We start from the raw sequence: 27,614 nt of genomic DNA, 5'->3' as shown, positions 1-27,614 counted from the left end.
ACTCCAAGCTTCTAATTTGAACTTCGCATTCATCATACAACTGTCTCATAGCACTCACATCAGAGGATTTCTTTACAGGAGTCAAATTCAGGAGCTTTGACATGTGAGCATTTATTATTAAGTCCTTTCTTCCAAATCTGCTTTTTAGTATCTTAACTGCAGCATCATAGTTACTGTCTGTCAGAGTGAGCCCCGCTACTGCCTTTGCAGCTGTGCCTGTTAGGTAAGTCTTCATGTATGTAAACTTCTCTCGTTTACAAAGAGCTTCGTTACTGTGAATAGCCGTCTCGTATTGGCTCCAAAATTCTTGCCATAAGCTAACATTTCCATTGAATTTGTCAATTATTAGCTTAGGCAGCCTCACTGTAGCATTACTGTGCTGTGTGGAGTTTGCGTTGGTCTCACTCACTCGCGCCTGTCGGGGCTCTGTACTCAGTTTTTAACGTCCTTATCACTCGTTTAGCACGTTCGTTTGTACTGATGATGCGGTCGTTAAACTCCTCTGCGAGTTCGGTCTCCGCCTCCACTTCGTCCAGCGGAGTGTGCTCCTCAATAGCGCGGTTCAGCTCATTCAAACTGTCCCCCTTTGCCACTAGCACAGCCAGCATTTCCCGCACTCGTCCGACGTCCGGGTCGTCCTTTAATAATTCACTATCAATCTGATTCAGTAGTCGCGTAGTAGAACTTCGTATTGTCCGGCGCTTCCTCCTTGTTCTTTCAATACGCTGTTCTCCGCTGTCCGGTCGCTCCATGTCGCTGAGGTCTTCGGCACCAAAAATGTTGAATATCCGACTGATTTAATGACGAAAAGGAGTCGGGTGGATTTTTAGATGAACTTTAGTGAATTAAGAATGAACGAATCATACGTACTAATACATGACAGAGAGTCGGAAATCAGCTAAGAAAACACAAATAAGTGCGGCTGTTAGAAGAGAATTATCACCATGGAAACAGGTTCCCGAACAACATGGGATACGGAGTCCGCTTTGCCATAGGCCACAGATAGTCCACTTTCTAACCAGATACTAACTATAAAATGACAACTAAATCTATGAAACAATTGCAACTAAAATAGTTATATTAAATTATAATATCCCAACTAATAAGTCCTAAGCAAATTCTAGTTAAATCAAACAAATTCTCAACATCCTGTGATCACACTAATATATAAAACATGTAATGCTTATATACTTCTAAATATAGTTTAAATGTAATTTGATCCCAAAAATAATACACTTAAGATATACTAATCAAGCACGTTTATATTACATAAAAAGCTGTATACTTAAAGTATACAAAGTATAACTTTAGTTGTTCCAAAAATGTATGTGATAGTACATTTGATACACTTTAAATTGTGGTTTTCTACAATTTAATTACCATTAAAATACACTTATGATTAGTTGTTCTAAAATAACACACTTCAAGTATAATGATGATTAGTTTGGCTTCAAGTATGCTCAAATTTAACATGCTTAATATATTTATTTTTCACCTGGGGTATTTGGCTGATGGTGCGTTATCTCCGTTTAGTTAGTTAGTTAGTAAATAAGTAAGACTGCATTTATATAGCATTTTTTAAGATAATGGCCACAAAGTGCTGCACAGAAAAAAAGCAAAATTAGAACGTAATCAAATCAAATGAGAATTAATCTAGAGCCTCTGCATGATCCAGTTTCACAGTTCTAGGGGATAATATGAATTTATTTATTTATTTATTTATTTATTTATTTATTTATTTATTTATTCATTCGATTATTATACAAACAGCAGAGAGCAGTAGAATGCAGCAGCTAAGTGAGCACCACCCAAAAGTAAGGAAGAAGAAACCAATGTGCTCTGTCCAGTCAGTGTTTGTGAGTTGGTTATGGCCATTTTTCTTCCCTGTAACACTTAATTTACATACTGTTACGCCCCTTTCTCTCCCATACATACCTCTGTCACATTTCGACATTTAAAGTGTGTGTGTTTTTTTTGTTTTGTTTTTTTTTTTTTTTGTCTTTTTTGTACGGGCAGTCGCTAGACATTCCTGCAGTATTTGGTTCCCATAAAGCAAGAGTGACGGAATTTGACGGGACACCAGGTGTTTCCTGCTCCCTGTTTGTTAGCTGAAGCTTATGGGAGGTTTTGTCTTCTGGAAACCAACTTCATGCCCTCGCTGGTAAGTGTCTGAATTTATCTGAATTCTCTAGACAATATTCTTTTAAACGGTCTCGTTAGCATGAGCTAACTAACAGAGAGGACGTTAGCTGAGGTCCAGTCCTGTTATTGTTACTGGAGTTGCTGTTTTATAGTACTATCTCGTCTTAAACAATAAAAAGAGAGTTTAGTATCCGCGTTGGCTGCCTGCGTGGCCAGGGAGGCTCCCAGACTGTTAGTTTACCTTGAGGCCAGGTCGCTTAGGCTGGGGCAGACTGCCTCTGCTTTACAGCCTCACTGAAGCAAAAGATTACAGCTGAGCTATAGTTTTTAGTTGGCTACTGTAACAAAGCATCAGTTGTCTGATGCCCAACATGTACAGTGTCATGTACATGTTGGGAAAATGTTTAATGTTTATCCATTAAACATTTTCACCAAATTTTGTTGATCATGATGGATTTATAAAAGCAACAAAATGGTTAAACAGTCAAAGGGTGAATACTTTTTATTGGCACTGACTGGCAATATGAATGCCATTATTGAAAAAAAATGCAGTGTCAAGTTTGCTACAAGATTTCATGTAAAATGAAATGTTGAACAGAAAACTTCCACTGGACACTACCTGAACACAGCCTTTCTATGGTGAAACATGGTGGTGGCTGCATAGTGTTGCAGGGAGTCTTCTTTGGGGACCAGGAGTCTGTTCCAGAGTTAAAAAGGCATCTGAAAATTGTCTTGATTATTGTATGCAAATTGATCACAGATGTCAATATTATTATTGCTTTGTTAAAAATATATGACTCAGGACCTGTAGCTTCCTCTGGGTGTTCTTCCACACAGATAAACACATTCATCCACTATCGCTAAAATCACATACTCCAGACAGAAGTCATAGAACAGAGAACAGGACCTGAGATGAGTCAGTGATTCAGACACTCATCAGGGGAAAGCCCTCAATTAAGACCAGAACTGCATGATGTTGGTTGACAAATAATTCTAGAGATGACGTGACATCATTTGGAAGAAATGCACATTTTCTCACTCTTCTCTTCTGCTCTGACATTCTGATGTCACCAGCACTCTGCAACCTTTAGCATCTGTAGCGCTGTCATCTGGGTCAGATGGAAATATTTACTGCAGCAAAAATATCTATTGGCATGCAAAGTGCCCATTCCCAACACTTCCAGTATAATAGCCAACAAATATGATATTCCAAATATTTTTTGGAGTGTTAACATTATGATGATATATTTCTTCAAACTGAGACCTCTCCCTAGATTTGACACCCCTTGTGCCTCCTGCCTCCTTCACTGTTGTGAAGTCTTAAAAGTTGTTCAGTTGTTCATCAAATCTTAAGTTATTCTGATCAAATCAACATATTAAGTTAACATGTTATTTTTTTCTCATTTGATGTCACATCATTGTTTTTTTTTCCAGAATACACTGTAATAACTATCAAATCAACTTACATTGATATTGCTAAAAAATTTAATTTATATATTGATTAGCTTGTTTCATGACTGTTTTTTTCTGATCTTAGAAACTAGGTCACTTGAAAACAGACTTTGTGTTTTGTAGCCGATTCGTAAAAATAACACAAGTTGCTTCCTTGGCTGCACAATATATGGCAAATATATCTTTATCACAACATCAATGTGCACAGTATAGTGTTGGCTAATTTATTGTAAGTGCTATGAATTCACCCTTTGATTTCATAACAGTTTTATATTCATCCCGTTGGATGGATCCTTCTTGGAGTAGATGCTCATACCTGATGCAGATGTTGGTGACCGAGATGCTAAAGATCACAGAGGCACTGGGGGAACAGATCTTTTTTATTTTTCTAACAATAGGTTTGGTTTGGCTATCAATTACTATTTAGCGCCAAAGGTGATTATTAGCAAAATTAGTCATTTACATAAAAATTACCAAGTTGGGAGGACCACCTGATTACCAGAAAACAATAACCAAAATAGATGTAGTCAACTCCCCTGCCCCACCCAGTTATTTTCACAGAAAACCCCCCACACAGACATAGAATGATAAAAATCATCATACGGTGACATCACACCTCACACCGACTGGATTCTTGTCAAACGTGAAGACTGGAAGTGAGCAGCTATTAAAGTGGGCAGCCTAGCTCTATTTCATAGCAGTCTATATAAATGTCAAAACCTAACAAAAGGACAGCTTTTCACTTTTATATCACTTTAGAACTCCTCTCCTGCTCCATCTTCTGTTTTGTCCATCTTCACTGTTACAAGAACAAAAACCTCTGCCACTGGGATCCTGTACTATGATGACATATTAGTGACTCTACTGGAGAAACAATGTGACAGAAAACTTGTGCAGCTTAGGAACTGTAACCTTCTTGCTGGTAGGTAGCTTGTATCTATTTATGTGGGCAACTGTGGCTCTGTGAGTAGAGTAGTCGTCTTGCAATCGGAATGTTGTAGGTTCAATTCCAGCTTCCCCCTGCCACATGTCAATGTGCCTTTGGGCAAGGCACTTAACCCCAAATTGCCTACCGATCTGCATATCAGTGTGTAAATGTGTGTGCAAATGGGTGACTGTAGTGTAAAGCACTTTGAGTGGTCAAAATGACTGGAAAAAGCACTTTACATAGTGCTTTTTCAGTCCATTTACTTGGAGAGTAGTTTTAAAAATCTTGATCAATAAATGCTCTCTTTTTGATTGGTTGTAAGTCTAAAGCAAGTCTAGTTTTGTTAATGAACATCTTTTATGTGTATGTCTATCTGGGCTCACTCCTCTAGCCCACCATGAACCTTTGTTCCTTGATGCTCCAGCTGAGGCCATCAGTGGGTATTCACCTCCTCTGCATCCTACTGCTCCTCTCCAGCATCTACCTCACAGCGCTAGCTGCGTCTGAGTCAGGTAAGCATCCTCAAGTCCAGTTCAATGCAGCAGACTCCAACTGCACCACAGGATGCAGGAGCTGTCAGGTGTGCTGCTACTGGTATTCCATCCTAGCAGATGTTATACAATTTTTTTCTTTGTTTCCAAGGTAATGAAATGACGAGCAAGAATGGAATAGCTAAAGGCTCCTCAGACTCCACTGTTGCAGTAGATACTGAGGAAAAGGGCAATAGAAATAATACATTGACTAAAATCCTCTTCAATGAAACTGAAACATCTGTAGGCCAATCTCAGCAGTTGTCATCCACCTCTTCGTCCACGACTGCTGTACGTACCCAGTCTGCAGGTAATGGTTCACCTGAGAACCTCCTTCCATCACCTATTGCAGAACCTGTTGGGACTTCTCAAACTGTTTTACAATCAACTAAAACAACTTCTGAAGCCCCAGCAACAACTCTGTCCAACAAAACGCCAGCAAAAAAAACACTATTTACAACAACACCATTGTCCACCAAACCACCGCCTGCAACTCAAACTTCAACACTACCACCCACCAAACCATCGTCTACAACTCCTACTTTAACATTTCTGCCCACCAAGACACCTACAACATCAAAAACAGTTGAAAACTCTCCAAATATGACTGCTACGATCACCGTTTTGCCCACAGGCAAGAAAAGTTCATCATCATCATCTGTGGTACCCACACAGAAGTCAATTGCCAGGAAATCAACTCTTTCACCCACATCTTTCAGCACAGAAGCCACAGCCATGCCTCCTAGCAGAACCACTACTTCTGGCGGCCGCAGTAAGTCCGCTGCTTCTGCAACAAGGGTTCCGGTGGTGGAAGTGGCTGGAGCAGCTCTGACCCAGCAGCTGGTGGACACAGCTTCTTTACTAGCTGTCCTGCTGTTTGGCCTGCTCTTCTTCCTGGTCACGGTGGCGGTGTTTGTCACGCAGGCGTATGAGAGCTACAGGAGGAAGGACTACACCCAAGTCGACTACCTGATCAATGGCATGTACAGTGACTCTGGAGTGTGATGCAGGAAGACACGTGGCTCTGGACCTTGGTCTTGCACAGTATGACCACAGTGGCTGCTGTTTGTTGAAGAAGTTGGAATAAAGTAGCAAATGGAGCTGATGGAAAACAACCTGGACTATTTTATTCTTTTCTTAATGTTTTCTTTTGGCTTGTGTAGCATTTCGTTTCTAACACTCGATCCTGAACTTTGAGGATGAAGAGCAGTCTTAATGAGTTTGTGTAGATCAGCTGTCAGTGCTGAAAGCATACAATATTCATCCTTTCCACATCACATTTCTGTTGATCAGTATGATCAATATGACCATAATATTTCTAATACCTTTTCAGACTTAACTGAAATATGTGGAGAAAAAAACTCTCTTTACAACATGGCAGCCAATTGTTAAATGCAGTTGAATGAATTTTTTAACATTTCATAAACCATAATTTCTTTTCAAACTGAAACTTGACTTGAATGTCTATATAAATATAACATCTGAAATACCCCTGCTTTAATACTGATAACAGTTTCGCTTTAAAAACATCTAAATCTAGTAGTATTTATTTTATAGGATTCTGTTGAGAGGTTATAGTAATATCCTATCTTCAGTAGATAACTTGGTGTCCTTTTAGTACAGATATCAGTTTTTTCCTAGAGGTTGAAGCTAACAGATAATCTAAAACCAAAGCAGATTCCTACACTATCAAACATTTCCATTTTAAAGACATTTAGACCAATTTATTAGATTTATTTTTTTATGAACCGTCATACAACTTTCACTTTTTTATTAAATGATTTTAATTTTTAATGGAAGTATGTGGTCAGTAGTAATGAAGACTGATATTTATAACATTAGTCTGTATCATCTTATTGTCATTATATAATATTTACCTGAATTTTTAAAGAGTTTTGATTCCTCAGTTGTATTAAAGTGGCTCAGGCTGGATATACTAACATGTTCCATTTTGTTGTATTTGATGTGGCACAACCACAAAGAGCTCTGGACATTTTTCCCCTTTGGCATTTTGTACAATTTCAACTTTGGTTGTTTTCAATCGGACTATTTTTGTTAGGAAAGTAACTTTAATTACTAATTACAAATGACAATTTTTACTCTAACAGTAGATTATTTGCTATAATCTGCTGTTAGAAAACTTGCTCTCCAGTTAGTATCATGTATTGACAGAAGGTCAGCTAAAGGGAGCCACATTTGGAACGCCATGATAAATTTTTCATGCATGCAGCTTCCAGCTGGCTACGGGGCGAACTGAGCCAGAGCTTCTCACCACCATAACTGATCATGTTAAGCAGAAGATCAAAGATTTGCTCTGTAAAGGTCTGGAGGTGTTTGAGTGCAGGACAGTTTTAATAACTCATAACCTCTCAACAGAATAACTCTTCAGAAAGTTTCAGTGTAAATCAGGATATCTCCTCAGAACAAGTTGATGCATCAAGACGATTGCTATGCCATGAACTGTGAACAAATCACATTATACTACAGATGTTTTATGCATTGTTTCACATAGTTTTGCACACATTATATTCTGATAGAAAGGGAAGCAGGGCTGGTACTACATTGAAAGCTCCTGTTCATGTATTCTACATGATGAAGCTCAGTGTCCATACCACGACTCTGACAAATCCTTCCCTCTATACCCCTTACATTTTCAGTTCGGTTTTCTACACTTTTTTCAAACATATTAATTTAGTCATTTCTTATTGTGTGCATGTTGCCTGTAGCAGAGGTGGCTTGTTGATCTGAATAACTGCACTGAAAGAGGTTCAGCATCACTGATTGAAACAAACAGCTTCAGTTCCAGTCTGCTGACCCACTGGCTCTGGCTTTCAGCAGGGCGCTCACTGGGAAGAATGTAACTGTTATCAAAGGACACAGTTTTGTTTTAAATTTAGATCTGCATGAAATGACTGAATGTGTGAGAACCATCTGTTTGGTTTGAGGCCCAGAGTATGTCCCAGGTAGAAACCTGGAGCTGTCTCTGCAGTAAAGGTGGATGTTTGGACCTGGCAGCTGACGTTTGGGGGAGCAGAAGACCAGTGGAGGTGTTAAAGTCACTCCTACAACCTTCTCTCAGCCAGCAGATCACAGTTTTGTCTGTTGGCCTCAAGTAATCTTTACATTTCAGCTTGTCTTAAAGCCTCCTTAAGTCTTACTTGACCTGTTAGATGGCTATATATCTCATGCTGGTTTAATTGTCTATGAAAGCACAGGAGTTTTTTTGAAACAAAGCTCCAAAATTTTTGTTAAATTTCATGAAATTCCATTGAGCTTGATAGAAGTAGACCATGCTTTCCTTCACAACTGTGTTTATTTTGAGTTTGACTTCAGTGGAAGCTTTTGAATGCATTTAATCTTCATTCTTCCATACGATACGTGTTAATGACCTCATTCTGTTCCTTACAACGGTTCAGATTTATGTGGTCTTGGAGGTACCTAATTGTAATTAGTGTGTGTTTATAAGTCCATGATTGTAAAGATTTTGAAAGGACTTTATCATTTTTGGAAATTGTTGTTTTTTTGTTCCTTTTATTTTTTCTTTAACTGGGTGTGTTTCCAATAATGTTGTCTTTTTTTAATACATCTACTTGTTTTCTGGAGATATTGTTTTTTTTTATCAAGAATTCACAATGCAACACTTTTGTATCTTCTTTTTCTGGTGCCAAATTCTTTTTGATATATTTTTTTTCATGATCAATAAAGGCAGTATGTATGATTTAGAGTGATTTTTAGAAACTTTTGCCAAATTAAAGCACATTGTTTTCTGACAAAGCCAAGGGAAATTTAAAGCCATAGTGAGTTTGTGACTAATGTAACATTTGAGCGGTTCTCACAACCCACACCCTGAAATATTATTGGTGTGACAGAATATTTTTGTTGTGCATGTGAGATGCCTTGGTGTTGAATAATTTAGATTTTTTTTTTGCACAAAAAACTGTTTTCTCTGTACATTGTTCATGGAAGCAGAGAACCTCCATTAGCCATATCTAAGACTGTTTTGTCTGTCGTGCCAGTCTGTGTTGAAGGTTTCAGATCAGTGTCCGTCATGTCAGTAGGATTGTAATAAAGTGATGTTTATGTTTCTGATGTCAGTTGGAATCTGGTGTGTGTTGGATTTATCTATGTTTGCAAAAACTGATGTCGAGAAATGAGGAATGATGTCACCTGCTACGTGCCAAGCAAATATTGTACTGATGCACTTTTCAGATATATTTTTACTTTGTAGAAAATGAATAATAAAGAACTTAAGATAAATTTCTGTGTTGTTTGACTAGGTCATTATCACTGATGAATGCCTGTCAGTCTGGATGGACGTCCATGTCCTGATAGGTCAGCAGCTTCTCCATCCTGACATCACAGTATTTTATGTTGTGTGTTGTTTTAAATGGAGACATTGAATCTTAGTGGGACTCACCTTAAGCAACTTTTTGGAAAAATATACTTCTAGGAGTAGTTTTGCTATTTTTTTTACTTTTACTTGAGAAATGTCATTTTAAAGTAATACTACTCTTGATTTCTGGCTACTCTACACAACTTGAGTTCCAAACAGACACAATGTTAAAGTGCGACGTCATGGTTATAATGTTATTTTCCATCTGCTTTGTCATTCTGAACCAAGTGAATATAGAGTGTAAACTGTTTTTTATTATAGTCTTTAAAATACCATGATTTGCATATAATAATTTCTACATTTTTGTCTCTCTGATTACATTTTTTTTAAATATATGAAATCTGATGTTATGATCAGTTACTCAGTACTGAATCAAAAGGCTGAATCACCTCCTCAGTATTCAGTCAAGTTCTCCAGAATCCTGTTAGTGACTTCAATATTTGGCTCATGTGTATTTAAGCAGATACATATGTAAAGGTTGCAGGACACCTGGGGCTGAAGACCCCTAGTCTGGTCCCTTTTTCTCCTCAGTATAGGTCAGACACCTCTGACGTTGTCTCTGGGTCAGGAGTGGTTTGACACTGGGAAGGCAACGTTTGTAGCCCATGTTTAGCATTTGACTGTGTGGCTCTTCTGGAATGAATTTTGCTTGACATTCTCATAAGGTTAAGGGTCTTCCTGTTGTTGGTGCATTGAACTTAACTGAAAACTGATGAACAGTGGATAAGTGGCTAATACTTAGAGAGACATAGATAGATAGATGGATAGTCAGATAGATTATGTACTTTTTCTGAGGCATCTTTCCCGTATCTCTTAATTATCTAATATCTCAAGAACTTCTGTCTGTTTCAACTTGAGTGTAGAGACAAAAATTACATGTATAACTTGTCAACATGATGTGCATTTAAAGATCTAAAAGAAAAACAACACCACATCATACTCCAGTCTAAATAAATGAAAGAACAGATAAGAATAAAGTAATTAACATTATTCAGAGAAGGTCACAACATCATGTTAAAGGCTTTTAAACTTTGGAAAGCTATAGTGAGAACCATCATGTACAAATGAAGAAAGTATGGAGCAAGAGTTGCCGGCCTCCCAGAATTACTCCAATAGAATGTCTGGGCAGTCTGTTTTGGATGTTAAGGTGACAGATAGCAAAAATAAAACAATCCAAAGCACACTAGCAAACCCATCTCTGAATCAAAAAGAAAATAATGGTCTTGAAGTAGCTTAGTTAAAGTCTGAACTCAAACCTGATTGAGATACCGTGACCAACCATTCATGTTAGAAAACCATCCACTGTGGTTGAAATAAAAAGTTCTGCAAAGAAGAGTGGCCCAAAGTTCCTCTACTGTGATGCAGAAAGTGAACTGCCTGTCAGCTCAAACGCTTGATAGCAGTAACTGCTGCCAAAGCAACTAGTGATGGGCCATGCTCAAAACAATGGACTCTAAGAGCGACTTGTCTTCTTAAATATACTAAGAAAAGGAACCGACTCAACCTATCCAAGTTGAGCATTACATTTTTTTGAATGACACTCAGGACACCAAGTATAGGTGTCCTACACTGACACCTATTATCCAGCTTGGTAAACTGCATTAACCAAACTGTAATCCAGTTTGTTTCTGTTTGTTAGTTTGATCATCATTTGATCCATCATCTTACATGCTTATCCCTAGTGGGCTTGAGAGGAGTGCTGGTGCTCATCTCCAGCAATCAACGGGTAAAATGCGGGGTCACCCTGGGCAGGGCAACACTGGACATACAGTCATGCACACACACACACACGCACCATCACATACCTAACCCTAACCCTAACCAAAACTCAATTCATACCTTAGCCCTAAATCTGACCCCTAACCCAAAAACAGGGTTTCCCCTTGTGGGGACCAGGCTCCGGTCCCTACAAGGAGCAATTGGTCCCCACAACGTAGTATATGTCAGGAAAATCGTCCCCACAAGGTATTACAAACAAACGCATACACACACGTACACCGAGAGTTTAGAGGGACCAATTAACCTAAAAGGAGGAAGTGGGAGTATCCAGAGGGAACATGCAAAACTCCATGCAGAAAGATCCCTGGCTGGCAATCGAACCCAGAACCTTCTTGCTGCAAGGCAACAGTGCTAACAACTGCACAGCCACTTTCATAACAGAATACATAAAATTATAACAATATAATAATAATAAATCTTGCCTAAAAACCCACCTGTTTAGAGTTGTATTTGAAATGTAATTAATTACGAATTTAATGATGGCACTTGACTTAATGTAATGTTTTGATTGCTGATGTTGCATGACTTTCTGTTTGTGTGTTTGTTTTGATGTAAAGCACTTTGAAATGCCTTGCTGCTGAAATGTGCTATACAAATAAAATTTGATTTGATTTTGATGCAAACATAAGGCATTGATATTTGTAAAATCATGCTTTGTAGTAGTTGTAGTTGTAGTTGATAAATTAAGAGCCGTTTGGGGGCTGAAAAAGCCTAATTTTGCCTCATTAGGAACAACCAGTTATGTGGATTAGGGGCAGTTGCTTTTTCATGTTGGGCTGGGTTGTTTTTTTCACTTAGTAAATAAAATCCTCATTTGAAAACAACTTTTTTGTTTTTACTCAGATTACCTTTGTCTGACACTAAAATTGCACAGTTTTTCTGACACATTCTAGTGTCAGACAAACAGATCAAAGCAAAGACTTTCTTTAAATATTTATGAAGACACAAACTGGAATAAATATTCCATCTGTAAAATCTAAAATCTGAACTTTGAAATGTTCAAACTGAGTTCTTCTCAGAAATGATTCTCTGTGTGTGCAAACATCTGGAAGACCCACCTGTTCCTTGTTACTCATGGATGAAGGTATTTCTCCCACACAGCTATATTACTCCTGAGCCTGGACTTGGACAGACTGAGGAACGCAGACCAACGCAGAGACGGTTTTGATATTTGTAGAGATCAAAGCAAGGCCAGTGGCTGAGGCGACTGCTGAAAGAAAACATGTTTCACAGCAGCATTCCAGAAACAGGCTGAGGCTGGAAGGGTGGAAACTGGAGGAGTAGAATAGATGCATCAGGCTTCTTCAGGTTAACTATGCACCATCAGTTGCAGTACAAATCGTTGGATCCCTTCTAGGTCCTTAATGTTGATTTGATGCACTACATTTGTCTTTTAACAACACTTTCACCCACCCTGTTGTTTCACTGCTAGCCCAGCTTCACTCTTAACCTACTCATGAACAATAAAACTGGTCAACATAGGACACTTTTCAGACAAGCCTTTAAGTGAAATCTGAACTATTTTGGTGACTTTACTTAAACTGAAAAAATGCAGAACTGAGAAACAAAAACCAAACTAGTGATCTGGTGATCATGAAATTCTCCATATACTGCAGTATGTTCCCATTTTGCACAGTTTACTTCATATGGGAATAATTTATAAAAATAAAAAAATCACAGGATGAAAGCTTTTCTGGAGTTAAGTAAATTACACTCACAGCTAGTGTTGTAATCAAAACAATAATACCTGCTCTGCGTTCAACTGTGGTGAGGAACAGCTGCCTGGCTCTCTTCACATATAGAGAGAATCAGAAGGGGAAAACATGTGCTTTGAGTTTACAGGGCCTTTAAAGTGGAGGCCAGTTGGAGAAGAAAAGAAATGCCTTTAAAAAGGAGAAAAGAAATAACTGGCTTAGCTGTAGGTGTGTGTGAGGACAGAGATCTGTGATGTTAAAAGTTTGTTTTCATCAGAGGCAACACTACATGTCTATCTTAATCATAGAAGCACTGTCTATAGTTTGTACCTGCTTATCCTTGCAGAGTCGTGGGGAGAGTTTGTCTTTTGTGTCTGTCTGGAACACAAAGGAGAAACAATCATGCACATAAACTCATGCCCTGGAACAATTAACAAGTTTAATTAGTCTTTAATTACAGTTTTGACTTTGAGAGGAAGCCGGGGAGAACCAAAGCATGCACATGGAGTACATGCAAACTCCATTCAGAAAGATCAAGCCAGAATGCAGGACCTGCTGTGGAAAGACAACAGTAATAGCAACTGCACTACCATGCAGTAACAGGAACCCCATCTTTGTTTAATGTGTGGTAGCCTGTGTGAGGTGTACTCCACAATCGAAAGTGGATGGATGGATGGATGGATGGATGGAAGGATGGATGTATGGATGGATGGATGGAGAGTTGTTGTTCCATATAATCACTTTCTTTCAAACTGCCATAGTTTACACTCATGATTTTCTTTGCTGTTGGAATGGACATTTTATTAGTATGTGATGCAGATGTGGTGTCAAGCAGTGGTCCAATGGATTTGGATGGTAAGATGATAGATGAATAAACTGTTTTCTTCCTTCTCCAACAAGGTCATGTCTCCAGAAACACACACACACACACACACACGCACGCACGCACGCACGCACGCACGCACGCACGCACGCACGCACGCACGCACGCACACGCAGACTCAAACACACCCCTGTCTCAACATACTTGTGTGGACTTGCATTGAGTTTTATTCATTTCTATAGCCTAACCCTGACCTTTTCCCTAAACCTAACCACCTTGAGTATATACCTAACCTTGACCTAAACTCAATTTACACCTTCGTCCTAAACCTAACCCCAACCTAAAAACGTTGTTTTTGCATTGTGTGGACATGTCAAAATGTCAATGTTGGTTTTTTGTCAAGACTAAGTCCACACAATGATAGGTAATTTTTAACCCACAAACACACAAACAAGGTGCATCGTGCTACATTCACTAGACAGTAAAAAGAATAGATATACAATATTTAGTATATTACATTGCATGTTACTTGAAAGATATGCATTGCTTTACCTTACTTGGAGAAGCAGTGGGATTTTCAGCGCACTGACTCAGCTAACTATTGCTTGCAACAAAGTTGACAATAATGTATTCTTCACTGCTTTTTAAACATAATACACTTGGCCCTGTGCTATGTTGAGACTGGTCTGTTTTCTGCATAAAGTCAATAAAGGAGGAGTGTTTCTGTGTTTTTGTGTGTGTTCTTTCCTGTCAAACCACCAGTCAGTGATGACAGAAAGCTGTTCATCCTGTCTAGTTCTGCTTCTGGTGTCTTGGTGTGGCAAAGGAGTTGTTCCTCTCCACTGTCACTACATACATGATGAAGAAGGGGTTTACTGTGCATCAATGCAATAGATGTACAGTATCCTTAGATAACAGTCTTCTTGACTGGGTTCATAAACTGAATTTTATTGCATTGTATAACATATATTTTGAATCTGTCTATATGATTGAATTTATTTGATTTCTCAATAAAATTGCATTTATTTAAACTACGAGCAAAATACTTACAAATACTTACTGAACAAAATTTGTGGGTTCAAACACTAAAACAGGAACTGCATGTGCCAAACAATATGTGTTACTGATTTGATGATTTACTTATTTAATGAAAAGTAAGCCAGTGGTAATAATTAGTTATCAGATGCAAAAATAACCCATAGGATGGTTAATTTCTGCTACCTGTATCTGTGCTGGGATCATATATCACATTACATGCACAGTTGCTGATTGCCAACTTTCTGCTTGGAATCATAACCAAATAAACATGGCCAAGTCTTTCCTGGCTCCACTAATTCTTCTTTTTTATTTTGTGAAAGAGGAAATAGACAGATGGTAAGTGTCATTGGGCCAGGACTCAAACTCATGATGGCTGCGTTGAGGACAAAGGCCTCCATCTGTAGATGGGCGAAATGCTTTACCCCTGCAACACCGGCACCCTGGCTCCACCAAGTCTTTAATGAATAGCTCAAGTCAGAGAAATAACTCAATATTTCTCAACAATAGTTGTATGAATTTTCAACTATTTACTGAATTGTTATATTTTAGTCTGCGTAACCTCGAGATCTTGTATTTGTCATTCAACCTTAGGAAATAGAGATATAGTCAGTTATATATGTAAAAAAAATATGCCCAATGATGCAGAGTACAACACAAACTCATTTTGGAACAGAAATACAGTTAATACAGAGAGTCAGTCACTGTTCAGCACTGGGTTCCACTCAGCACACCTCCGTGTCGAGGGATGACACGGAGCAAAGCAAAGAATGGAGCGCACATTCTGCTTTCATCTATTCCTTGCTTTCTACCCTCGCAAAGGGGTATTAAGCTGTTGTCATTAGTTTTATCTTTGTGTGACTGTTGCCAGCCTTACATGTTATGTTTATTATCATGCAGTGTGCATGTAAGCAGAAAGAAGACAGAGCGGAAGGACACAGAATTAAGCATCCATAACAGAATAAATAAGAGTCAGGCTAAACTTATTTAGTGATATGGTCATTTTATTGTTGAATAACTGGTAAACTCTGAAAGAATTAACCCATACAGTTTTAAGGCCCCATAGCATTAAACAGAAGTGGGCCTTTAAATAAAATTTTGCATTGGTTCGCAAACAATCTTGGGGTGGCTCTGGGTGAGCGCCCTTAGCCTTAGCCTTGTATTTCATCTAAAGTCAAAAGTTATTATTTTTCTAATATTAAAAGCTGACTGAATTCTGAAAGCTATTTAGGGTTAATAACAGACACCATTAACACATAAGTGAAACTTGTAAAAAAAAGAAAAAAAAAAAAGAAAAAAGAAACGTATCCGCCTCAAACTAAGTGACGTATAAAAGGTGCCGCCCACAACGGCCTGCCTTCTTCTCCGTGCGCGAGCTCGACAGTCCAAAGTATAAAGAAGCGCGAGCGTTATTATCAGTGGAAAAAAGTAGATTCTGTAGGACCTACCGCGCGCGGACAGAAGCAAGCTTTCTCCTAGCTATCGGTCCCTTGTGATACAGACCTACATGTCCATCAGGATAAACGGACCTCTTTCCAACTTCAGGAGTAACCATCTTAAAATGGAGTGGGAATTATGGATTTAAAGCAGAGAGGACTTGAAATGGGTGGTCTGCTGGCAGAGCTGCTGCTCTGGAATTGCCTGCTGATGGCGGTTGATGGTACGTAGAGTTTTTTTTGTTTACAGCATTGCTGTTTTTGCTGGTCTGGGGTTGTGGATCTGAACTTTGTAAGGATATATCTGTTCTTAGTTGGGCTGCAGTGCGCTTTACACTCTTGCTGTGTCCCCTTAACTGGTACACGGCACCGTCCTCAGCCATACCTTGTAAGAAAGTTGAGGTTTTCGTGTCCCAAGGGTACAGCACCAAGGTGGGCTACTGTAGTTCCAGTGGTCCAACCCAAACTTTACTTTGTTGTTTTTTTCCACACACTGGAAGTAGTGTTTTTGTGGAGCTAACCTGTCGTGGTTCTTGGCGCGGTCGGTGGAGGACTTTCTGTCTTGGTGAATCTGAAGTTTAAAGGCAGCCTCGCTGTTTTCTCGGGCCTCTCAGCTTCCAGCCATTGCTGCTCGGTGTCGGGTGTCAGACAGCCTTTTTGCGTTAAAGATGAAAAGAACTCGGCGTGTTTATTTGGGAAAGAAAACGCTGTTAGGCTCAGCAAAGCTATCTCCCAGGATCTGTTCCTTTATTATCCTTTTTTCGACTGAGTCTGATTTGCGGTTTTACTTCTCAGTCAGTGAAACCGTACGCAGAGGTTAGACTTTCTTAAAAGAAGGTTTGGATGGTGGAAATTGAAGTTGAGAATGGCTTAAAAAATCCCCAGATTTTGCTAATGTATAATATTTCTTTGGAGATCTCAATAAGAACATATTTTGTGTCCAAGAAACCCAAATGGAATGAAGGCATTTCCTGCAATGTGCTTTAAAACAGTTTTTTATAATCCACCTGTCAGTATTATACTATGACATGATGGTGGCTAGCTGCAGGATACTGGCTTCTTTTGGTTATCTAAACTGACAGACAATCAGGAAATAGAGGTTTGCAGAACTGATTCTGCAAACCTCTGAATCAGTTCAGAGGTTTGTTTTTATGATTTATTATAAAATTTATTGTTGTTATAATACATATAATTTTATTGCATGATTTCTATAATAACAATAAAGATGATTATTATTATTAATGTTCTCTGTTGAGTATTGATTGGGATGGCAATTGTAACACAGCAAATTTGAAGCTTAGTCTTTTTTGAAGCTATTTTTTTTCATTAAAGACACTGATGTACATGAAAAATCTAGAAACAACATGTTTGTATGGCATTACCAATAAATGCCAGGTACAGAACAAAAATGAAATTGTTTCTTGTCTAAAGGAATGAGTATAAGGTAAGTAACACAAAGAGTCAGAAGAATAAATCTAGTTAACCTCTTAACTGTCACCCAAAAAACACTTCCATCAATGAGAAAACCAGCATCCTCCTGATAGTTAAGGGGATTATTAAACAAAGAAAGCTGACTGTCTCTGTGCTTTAGTTGTTAATTGCATAACTATTTTGAAAACAATAATTTGTTGTAGAATTAGCATAGAAAGCGTACACTGCAGTGCATATTGATGTGACTTATATTTTGTTGCTGTTAATTTCTGCACGCTAATGTAGTTTTAAATGCAAATAGTAGACAGTCTACAACATCCTCATCCGTTCATATGTGCTTGAAAATGTGAAGAACTGGTGAGTTTGATGAGTCTCAAGCTAAATTCTGTGGTTGATTTAGCAGCAAAGCTTCTCTACTAACCTCACTGAAAGGCAACTCTACCACTGATATTGTGCTTGTGTTTGCCTCGTTTCCAGAAAATATTGTTCATGACTTAATTTGGTAATCCACCTTTCTTTATGTATGTAAATTACATCCTGACCAACAAAAACAAACAAAAAACAGACAGTTGAAATAAGTCAAATTATTTGATTCAATTTAAATATATAATCCTCTCTTCCATTGAAGAATGACTGATATTGTTGCAGACAATTATCCTAAATTAGAATATAACTTGTCAAACCTTTATGTGAAAGATGTGCTTGGTGTTTTTTTTAATTCAAAATATAGACCTTATAATTGTAAAACCTGCCAACTGAGACCAAACTGATTGGACCTTTTTGTTTTTTTGTTGATGTTTTAAAATCTTATTCTGATAAACATACATAATTTATGCTCATTTCATTCATAAGATAAATTATCCACTGCAGTTTCCATGACAAAAGTAGTCTTTTAGAGCACTGTGGAAATTGATTTGATAACAATGTATCCCATATTTAAGCAGCATAAGCCCAGAACATATATATGTATATATACCCCAAGTAAGGGTATTATTAGCCCTTATTTGGGGCAAGTACACTGGGAGAGACCCTGAGCTAAAGATAATATCAGTTAATTAACATTTTCCATCCATAAACACGTCTTTGCCTCTGTTCTCTGTGAATAGTTGTCTGCATGACACGATGCTGCAAAGTGCAAACCATGTCTTTGTAAATAATCTCAGTGAATTGTTTTAAAGATGTGAAAGCATCCAATCATAACAGATTCTGAGTTGTTTTGGGAACTGACTTGTTCCCAAATGTCACTCATTCCTCTTCACACTGGTGAAGAGATATATAATGAGATGTATAATGCATCCACGAGCAGTTTATACTCGTAGATGCCCCTGCAAGGGAGGATGGGGCGTATTGGCTGAAAGGAAGGAAGATATTTTCTTCACGCCTTCCCAATTGGGACCAGTAAATATGTGTGAGCATATTTCAGTTTATGTGTGATCTGAACCCAGAGAAATCAAAGCAGACTGCCACAGGCTTCCTTTTGTCATATGAACATTTGTGTTAGCTTATCTGTGTACATGACTTTCCATCTGTAATTTCTTTTTCATTTTTGCCTATTATATTTTTCTTATGTCTGCCTCAGATTCATTCTAAAGCAACAAACATATAAAACAATATTAATCTCTTTTAAAAGACCCATAATCATTGTCTTCATCATTCATTATCTGAAACTTATGCAGATCCAGAACAAAATTCACATATTTGAACTGTTTGGTCACTTGCTATGCTTCAATTTTCAATCACAGTTCTTCCAATTGAAGACTGAATTTTACATAAGTTCCTAAATTATGAACCATTTTCTTTCTTGTCATTGGATTATAAAGATACAGTTGTTCAGTACTGTAGCAAATGATAAAATGTTATAAATTAATAAAGATGTTTAAGAAAGTTGTGGTGAAAAGTGACTTGCTGGATTTTAACAATTTTCATAATAGCTAAACTTGACTAATATGACTGGATGGGTTTGACTGTATTTTTATACAAAGCGATTTACCAAGAGAAGAATGTTAAATCTTAGTCTATAGGTATGAAAAAACTTTGAACCTATAAATCAGAAACTGTTCTCCATGCTAAAAGTGATTTTGGATGACATTTTCTTAATTGGAGATTAAGTACCTATCAACCTTAATGATTGATCTCTAATTTGATGTTTTGTAAAGTATTAACCTGATACCATTTCGTCTTCATTTAGACTTGACAAAATGGGAAATATATGTTAGTCATTTTTATTTAAAATGTCAATAATTATTTATGTTGTGTGAGAGAGAAGTTGTCATGATGCGTTTGTTGGTGGACCCTAAATGCTGACAGGAGCTGGGTGCGTGGATTATATTGACTGTTCTTTAATGAAAAAAACCCTGAAATCTTACAAAAATCACAGGGAATGCAGGGAGCCAGAGCAGAACAAAAACAGGAACCAGGAACAAAAATCAAGCAGAATACCAAAGTGGAAGTNTTATTTAAAATGTCAATAATTATTTATGTTGTGTGAGAGAGAAGTTGTCATGATGCGTTTGTTGGTGGACCCTAAATACTGACAGGAGCTGGGTGGGTGATTCTCACGAACCTAGTCTTTTGAATGTCTTAGAAGATTTTAAAGTCATACTCATGAAAATTAAAAATAATTCACTTTTATTTGAACAATTATAATTTCTAATATTTGGCACACTTAATTGTTAGTTACCAAAATAGTTTTTAAAATGTTTTTTAATTAATTTTGGAGTCAGAAATTCATTACCGTAATGCGTCCGAAGTAAAAAAAAAATGCTTTCACCTCAATTTATCATTGTAATTATTCAGGCTGGTTTATAAAAAAATACTACCAACTTGTTTAAAACTATGTTAACTAACTCAATATTGTAATATTTAATGATTTCCTATTAAATAATAAAAAATATATTAATAAAAGTGAGTGTCCGGAGGTGCAAAACTCATTACCGTAGCACCTTGTTCAAAGTCCTGTTATATTTATAAAAAATTTTTAAATTTAGTTATTTTGACCCATAATGCACCACAAAGAGGAGAAGACAAAAGATGGCTAAAAAATAAGATTGTTTGATGTCTTTTGATTATGATAATTGTTACGTTTCTCCTCGCATATGCCTATTTCCACACCACAGGCGATCATTACCGTAATGTGCATTACCTCATGTGCTTAAAAAGTAAATAATTAGATATTTTCCTGTAAAGAAGATATTAGGGAATTTGTATTCTAGGTGAAAATTGTTTTGCTGAGTCACCATGGCATGCTACCATTTTAAGCTATCTTATGCGAATGTCACTCATTACCGTAATGCACAACGTTCATTACCGCGTAATTTGAGACCTGTTGCGGTAATGAAAAACAAGATTACGGTGATGAACAGAGTCTTTTTGAAATGAAAAAATAGATAAATACATAAAGTTTCATTCTGCTTGTTATTGTTTACAGCAGTTTTTGATTTACCTCCTACTTATGAAAAACGGTTATACTATTTTATGGCAACAAATATTAATTACCTAATGTGAAGGGCAAAAGGAAGTAGTGCTGGCTATCAATTAAATTTTCCAAAAATGCTTCGATACAGAGGGACCCATTTCAACTCATGATCCAATTTGATGGTTTTTCGATTCAGTTAAGGATATTGCGCTATCAAAATTTTACTTGGAAGGTGAATGAGTGAAAGAAGATGTATATTGGGGGCAGTTCTCCTGGATTGGCAGCCTGGGGTGATGGTCCACCTATTTAAAAAGGGAGGATACAGAGTATGCTCCAACTACAGAGGGTTCTTAGGCCTCCTTGGTAATGTCTATTCAGTGGTTCTAGTTTAGTCGAATCTAAGCTTCAGGAAGAGCAGTGTCGTTTTTGTCTTGTTCGTGGAGCACAAGACCAGCTCTACACCCTCAGTAGGGTCCTGGAGGGTGCGTGGAAGTTCACCCAATCAATATTATTAACATGTGTATTGTGAACTTGGAAAAAGTGTTCGACCGTCTCCTTCAGGGAGCCCTGTAGGGGCTGATGGTAAGTCAGGCTCGTTTCCGGTGAGAGTTGGACTCCACCAAGACTGCCCTTTGTCATCGATTCTGTTCATTACTTTCATAGACAAAATTTCTAAACGTAGCCAAGATGTGGAGGGGATCCGTTTTGTTGATCTTTGGAACGCATCTCTGCTTTTTGCAGATGATGTGGTCCTATTGGCTTCATCAGGTCATGATCTACAGGTTTAGTTCCAAGTACATCTGTGGTCATGGATGGAAAAATGGAGTGAGAAATCGACAGGTGGATTGGTGCAGCGTCCACAGTGAAGCATATACTGCTTTTCATTGTAAGCAGTAATGGCTTTCCATTATGGTTGAGCAATATGCAACATTTTCTCAGTTGTACCGGTCTGCCCTGGTGAAGAGAGAGCTGAGTCAAGAGACAAAGCTCTCAATTTACTTCCCTCATTTATGGTCATGAGATCTGNGAAATCTTACAAAAATCACAGGGAATGCAGGGAGCCAGAGCAGAACAAAAACAGGAACCAGGAACAAAAATCAAGCAGAATACCAAAGTGGAAGTAACCAGGATATAATGGGATTAACACGAGGAACCAGCAAGGAGTGTGAGCAGAAGAAGGGTTTAAATACTATGAGGTTGAATGCTGAAGACCTGGACTGATTGGCAGGTTGCAGACCAGAAGACAGGCTGAGGAGAGAGAGAGAGTGAATGTGGCACAGTGGGCGAGGGAGAGCACACTGGGGACTAGGAAATGAAATCCTGAAGAATAACGACACTTAGGAAACATAAATAAATAAGAGCAACAGAATAACTAGACGAGAAATGAACTGCAATCATCACTAAGAAGGACTAAACTAAAAATAGAAACATGACTGATCAAAGAAAGAGACAAGAGCACAAAATAATAAAACCTCAAAACAACTCAGGACCCTAACAAGTTGCTGGAAAACAGGATTTTTCTATTTTTTGTTTTAAATGAGCAAGTTATTATACAGTGTATATTTTTGGCATGACTAGGGTTGTTACCATTCCTAACCATAATCAGAAGGCTCTGATCACATGTGGTTGATGCAGATAAAGATGCTTTATTTTTAATTAGGGAAATATTATTACTGTGCAAATGAAATCTTCATAAAAGGGAACATGTTAAATGCAACACTCTTATTCTTATTACTCTTTTCATAACCCATTATTTGCACAAGAATTTCATAGTAAGGAGGGCAATAATCTATCAACTGACTTTTACTCAAAAGCAGATTTTGGCTCACTCAATCTACTTTTAATTTATTTATTAAACTTGGCTATATGCAACATATATGACTCAAATGAGGTAGTCACACCCTGTTTTTATTGCTGACAACTGACCAAGTTTTTATTTTTTCCATCAAGCCCAAATTTGCAAACTGGTGTCTTTCTTTTATGAATACAAATGTGCAAAACTCCTTTTTAAGTTTTGGATCTACAATGATTTTAAAGTTCCTCCATCAAAATGCTTTATTTTATTCAATTAAAAATATTAATTTGCTTAGATTATTGTTGAACTGGTCTCTTGAGTTAGAGCAAGCCTTTTAAGCATATACTTTCAAGCTCTGTGAAGGTGAAGGTCCTAACTTTATCCAGATGTTTTTTTGTTTTTTATTCTTGAAAAATAGTGTAGAGTTGGGCTTTTTGAAAAGCTATTTCTGTTTACACGGATTGCATAGATCTGCCATAAAACCTCATGCTTCCAAATGGCCAAAGGTCACAGTTACTGTTTAATGATTGTTAGTTCCCTGACAGAATGTCTGACTCCAGTCCTAATGGGATTTTAATTGTAGCATGCTTCAAAAATGACAAAGTAGAGATGGACCAATCCTAATGTTGTAGCCAGTCTCTCATCTCCTGGTATTTTAAAGCTTTGACCTGCTGACATCAATTTTGACCTGTGCAATTTTCTCCATATGTACAGTATACCTTATGCTGTAATTCATACAGCGGGTAAAATAAGTATTTAACACAAAAATATATTTCTGAGTTGAAATAGGTCTGAGGGCTGCACAGTGGCGCAGTTGGTAGAGCTGTTGCCTTGCAGCAAGAAGGTTCTGGGTTTGATTCCCGGCCCCGGTCTTTCTGCATGGAGTTTGCATGTTTTCCCTGTGCATGCGTGGGTTTTCTCCGGGTACTCCAGTTTCCTCCCACAGTCCAAAAACATGACTGTCAGGTTAATTGGCCTCTCTAGGTGTGAGTGTGTGTGTGCATGGTTGTGTGTCTCTGTGTTGCCCTGTGACATACTGGCAACCTGTCCAGGGTGACCCCGCCTCTCGCCCGGAACTTTAGCTGGAGATAGACAGCAGCACCCCTCCTGATCCCACTAAGGGACAAGGGTGTAAAGAAAATGGATGGATGGATGGAAATAGGTCTGATGAGGTTATTGACATAAAATTGACACCAGATGTTAGTAGATGTCAAATAAGTCACAGCAAACATAAAGTTATGGGCAAAAAAATGGAATGTCAAAGGGAATAATTATTCAACACTTACAGAAAGGTATGAAACACTTTGTGGAAAAGCCTTTCTGGGTAATGACAACTTCATTCCCTCTCCTGTGTGGAGCAGCTAATCCCATGCATTGCTATGGCGTGAGATTGACCTATTCTTCCACACAAACACCTTGAGGATTCTTTTTATTCACTATGATCAGTTTTTTCCATAGATTTTCATTTGGATTCAAGTCAAGTGATAAAGTGGCCCATTCTAGCAGTTTACTTTCTTTATCTGAAACAGAGTAAGAGTTTCCCCGACTTTGCATTTAGGACACTTGTCTTGCTCATTTCATCATCGGATTCCTATCAAGACTGCCCTAATATATTTCTCCATTCATCTTTCTTTCAATCATATAAAGTCAGTACCATATGCTATAAGACAACCCAAACACTGATCTTCCCTCTTTTGTCATGGTACTTTGAGGTTGTATGCAGAACCAACGTTGACCTCATCTGACAAGACTTTATATTAAATAGCTTGTTTATGGATTGTCAAAACCTTCTGACGAAAAGACCAATCAAGCATCAACATGTAATTTATTCAGTGGAGTCTTGTACTGTGAATATCCATAGAGATGGTTGCAGTTGATTATTTTACTTGTTTTAATTGAAAACACTGGAGCTGCTATTTCCAGGTCTTTGTGAAACTCTGTCAGAGCTCCTTGAACAACTCTGATTATTCATTTGGCTTCATCCTGTTGCTGCTTTATGGTGAAATGATCTGGATTATGGCTTCAACATAGGTCAAAGGTTTAAAATTAGTTGGATTAGTTGCCTGTATTTTTCTAGTATGGTAATAACCAGCCCCTTTACACTTCACTTCATACAAAGAGTCTGGACCCTCGACTTTTGAGAAACGGCCGCTTGCCGGAGGCATGGAGTCTAACATTGTACAAAAGCTTACAAAGTAAATAGCTATTAGGATGAGTTCAATGCACTAATCAGTCTGTGTGCTTTCCCCACAACTGCTTAACTCCCTACTTTGACTTTGTCTTTTATTAATTTATCTAAATGTCACATGAAGTATGTAAAACTCTCTGCTGAATCTCTCAGATAAAGACATGTGACCAATGTGCTCATGTTGTTGTCTGCAGCCATATTTCAAATAAAGATGTCACGTTGTCACATGTTGAGAACTGGTCTCTGTTTTATCTGCCTGAGAATCTAATTTTTTTCCTTAAACATGAGTTATTGTTTCTGGTTGTGTTCTAGTGTAGCAGGAGACATACTGGATCTGCATGCTTGTGCGCAGTGATGCTGGCACACTCCCATGCTGGCATCACAAGCTGCAGCTGAAGTGGCCCCAACAGAAAGAGATCAACCTCTCGGAGTTCCTGGGCTAAACTAACCTAGACAAAAAAGTTTAGATTCTTGAATCATATTGTCGTCAAAATGATTTCTGATGTATTTTAGTTTAAATTCAGTTCAGTTAATTTATGTAGCACCAATACATAACAAATATTCAAATATTGTCTGAAGACACTTTACAAAAAAATCTTCTCAATTCAATCTTACATATATTCCAACTGATCCTGGTTATCAAACAGTACAGTAAGTGTAGTTTATTATTCAAAATAGTTTAAAATGTTTCTATCTAAGGAAACCCAGCAGAGCATCGAGTCATTGACTTGCAGGATTCCCTCCTCCTGGACCAGCAATCACTTGCATTTTATCATTGACTTTAAAGCAATCCCTCATGCTGAGCATACATGCAGCGACAAAGGAGAGGAAAATATCCTCTTTAGCAGGAAGAAACCTCCAGGAGAACCAGAACACAGATCAGTGGAAGCAGCATTATCTCAGCTGATGACCTCCTGCAGGAACCAATCACATCCAACCTGAACACCAGACCAGGTGTAGCTTCTACAGAGGGAAAAACTGAGAGAAAACAAAAAGCTAACAGTTGAAATAAAAGCAAATAATGCAAATTGGAGAGTACGGTAGTAGGAAATGAAAGTGATTCGATTTTAGACACATTATTTTGCCTTAGTAGCCACTTCATACAACATTTTCAAATAGTTTCGTCTTTTAGCTGACTTGATGTAACTCCATCAGTGCTGTGAACTCATAACAATAATTTTGTCCTTTTCAGGCTCCCCCCTCCTTCTGTTTGCCAACCGACGAGATGTGAGATTGGTTGATGGTGAAGGTGTGCGGGGCGAATCAGCCATAGTTGTCAGTGAACTTGAAGATGCAGCTGCAGTGGACTTCCTGTTTGATGAGAGCCTGATCTTTTGGACTGACGTCAGTGAGGAGGCCATCAAACAAACCCATTGGAATCAGTCATCCAACTGTAAGGCACTGGGTTGTTTTTTACTGATTCAGACAAATGTTCTCATGTAAGTACATTCTCTCTGAAGCCTTGGAGCAGGACAACAGGTGTCACAGTGTTCTTCGCCCATTTGAGATGCATTATCTTCTAAAAGCATAACCTACTCATTTCATTTTGGTTCATTTTGACGTTTCTAATAAAAAAAAACTGTCATTTTCACATTTTTTGTTTACTAGAGTCTGGTACTTCTCTTCTTGTTCTGAAAGAACAACATCTAAAAAAACGCTTCTGGTTAGTAAGCAGAGATATTTTCCAAACCAGGCCCAACTGAAATGTTGGGATGGGTTCCCAGTGTTTACCTGGAAAACATTTCACCTTGTTAATAATTCATCATTCTGCCATAATATTGATAAACTCAAATTAATGAGATGTACAACATTCAAGAACTGATTAGAAAAATTCTGACAGTATTTCTTACTTCCAGAAAAGAATAAGTTAAACTTGTGCTCACATGTTTATATAAATGTGGAATGTGCCTCCAGACTGTTCAGTGATAGATTGGTTCAAAAAAGATTGTTTATCTGTAATGTTTTTTGATCTGTTTTTTATATTGTAACAAGAGCAAATTAAGGTAAGGGTTATGATAAAATTTCTGTATACCTGCTAACCTGCTAAATGAAAGCATATCTGTTTTTTAAACCAGGAGAGTTAGATCCAAAATTATTCATACGTCTGAAAGATTTAGGTTTAAAGTACTTGTTTTTTTTCTTTTTGTTTTTTTTTACATATCCAGCATTTTATTTTTGACAGGAAGCAATACTAATGCAAAATAAAACAAAATAGACATAAATAAGCTGACATTTCTTAAGGAGGTACTGCATATTTATTTAATTAGGTTTTTTTCTTGACTGTATGTAATATTAAACCAATCTTCATTTTTATTCAGAGTTCAATACGAAATGAAACGGGATCCATTGTAGATTTACATGACTTTGATTTAACTGGAAATGTATCATCTCCTGGTAACATTACACCTGAGACTGTGTTGTTCTTGCAGCTCTTAAGGAGGCTCTGGGAACTGGCCAAGCAGTGGTCGTGTCTGGGCTGAACAGTCCTGATGGGTTAGCCTGTGACTGGCTGGGGAAGAAGCTCTACTGGACAGACTCGGAGACCAATCGGATTGAAGTCGCCAATCTGGACG

General features: G+C 37.8%; 2 protein-coding genes across 3 annotated transcripts in view; both read left to right on the top strand.

Moving 5' to 3' along the window:
* The first annotated feature begins 1,816 nt into the window (after positions 1–1,816).
* cunh11orf24 (chromosome unknown C11orf24 homolog) lies at positions 1,817–9,306 on the top strand. Of its 2 annotated transcripts, none has more exons than XM_007541490.2 (3): positions 1,817–2,161; positions 4,914–5,034; positions 5,165–9,306. In XM_007541490.2, exons 1-3 carry the CDS (start codon positions 2,150–2,152, stop codon positions 6,055–6,057), a joined length of 1,026 nt encoding a protein of 341 aa, XP_007541552.1. In that variant the 5' UTR covers positions 1,817–2,149; the 3' UTR covers positions 6,058–9,306. The 2 variants fall into 2 exon arrangements, with proteins under 2 accessions (XP_007541552.1, XP_016521210.1); XM_016665724.1 differs by lacking the exon at positions 1,817–2,161 and adding an exon at positions 3,838–4,516.
* Positions 9,307–16,116: 6,810 nt separating this feature from the next.
* Positions 16,117–27,614, top strand: part of lrp5 (low density lipoprotein receptor-related protein 5) — a 57,804-nt gene continuing 46,306 nt past the window's right edge. Inside the window, exons 1-3 of the mRNA XM_016665721.1 lie at positions 16,117–16,436; positions 26,234–26,434; positions 27,471–27,609. Of these exons, the coding sequence (XP_016521207.1) occupies positions 16,352–16,436; positions 26,234–26,434; positions 27,471–27,609 (425 nt within the window). The 5' untranslated portion in view covers positions 16,117–16,351. The remainder of the gene's footprint in view (positions 16,437–26,233; positions 26,435–27,470; positions 27,610–27,614) is intronic.

This window comes from Poecilia formosa, unplaced genomic scaffold (genome assembly GCF_000485575.1).
Source record: "Poecilia formosa unplaced genomic scaffold, Poecilia_formosa-5.1.2 Scaffold612, whole genome shotgun sequence".
Taxonomy (NCBI): Eukaryota; Metazoa; Chordata; class Actinopteri; order Cyprinodontiformes; family Poeciliidae; genus Poecilia; species Poecilia formosa.
The sequence above is the reverse complement of the archived record's forward strand: the minus strand, read 5'-3'. Positions and strand labels throughout refer to the sequence as shown.

What these genes read in the sequence shown, in the direction of transcription:
- cunh11orf24 (XM_007541490.2), top strand. An exon ending in GCTAGCTGCGTCTGAGTCAG is followed by an intron (nt 5,035 to 5,164) that starts GTAAGCATCCTC and finishes TTTGTTTCCAAG; the next exon opens with GTAATGAAATGACGAGCAAG.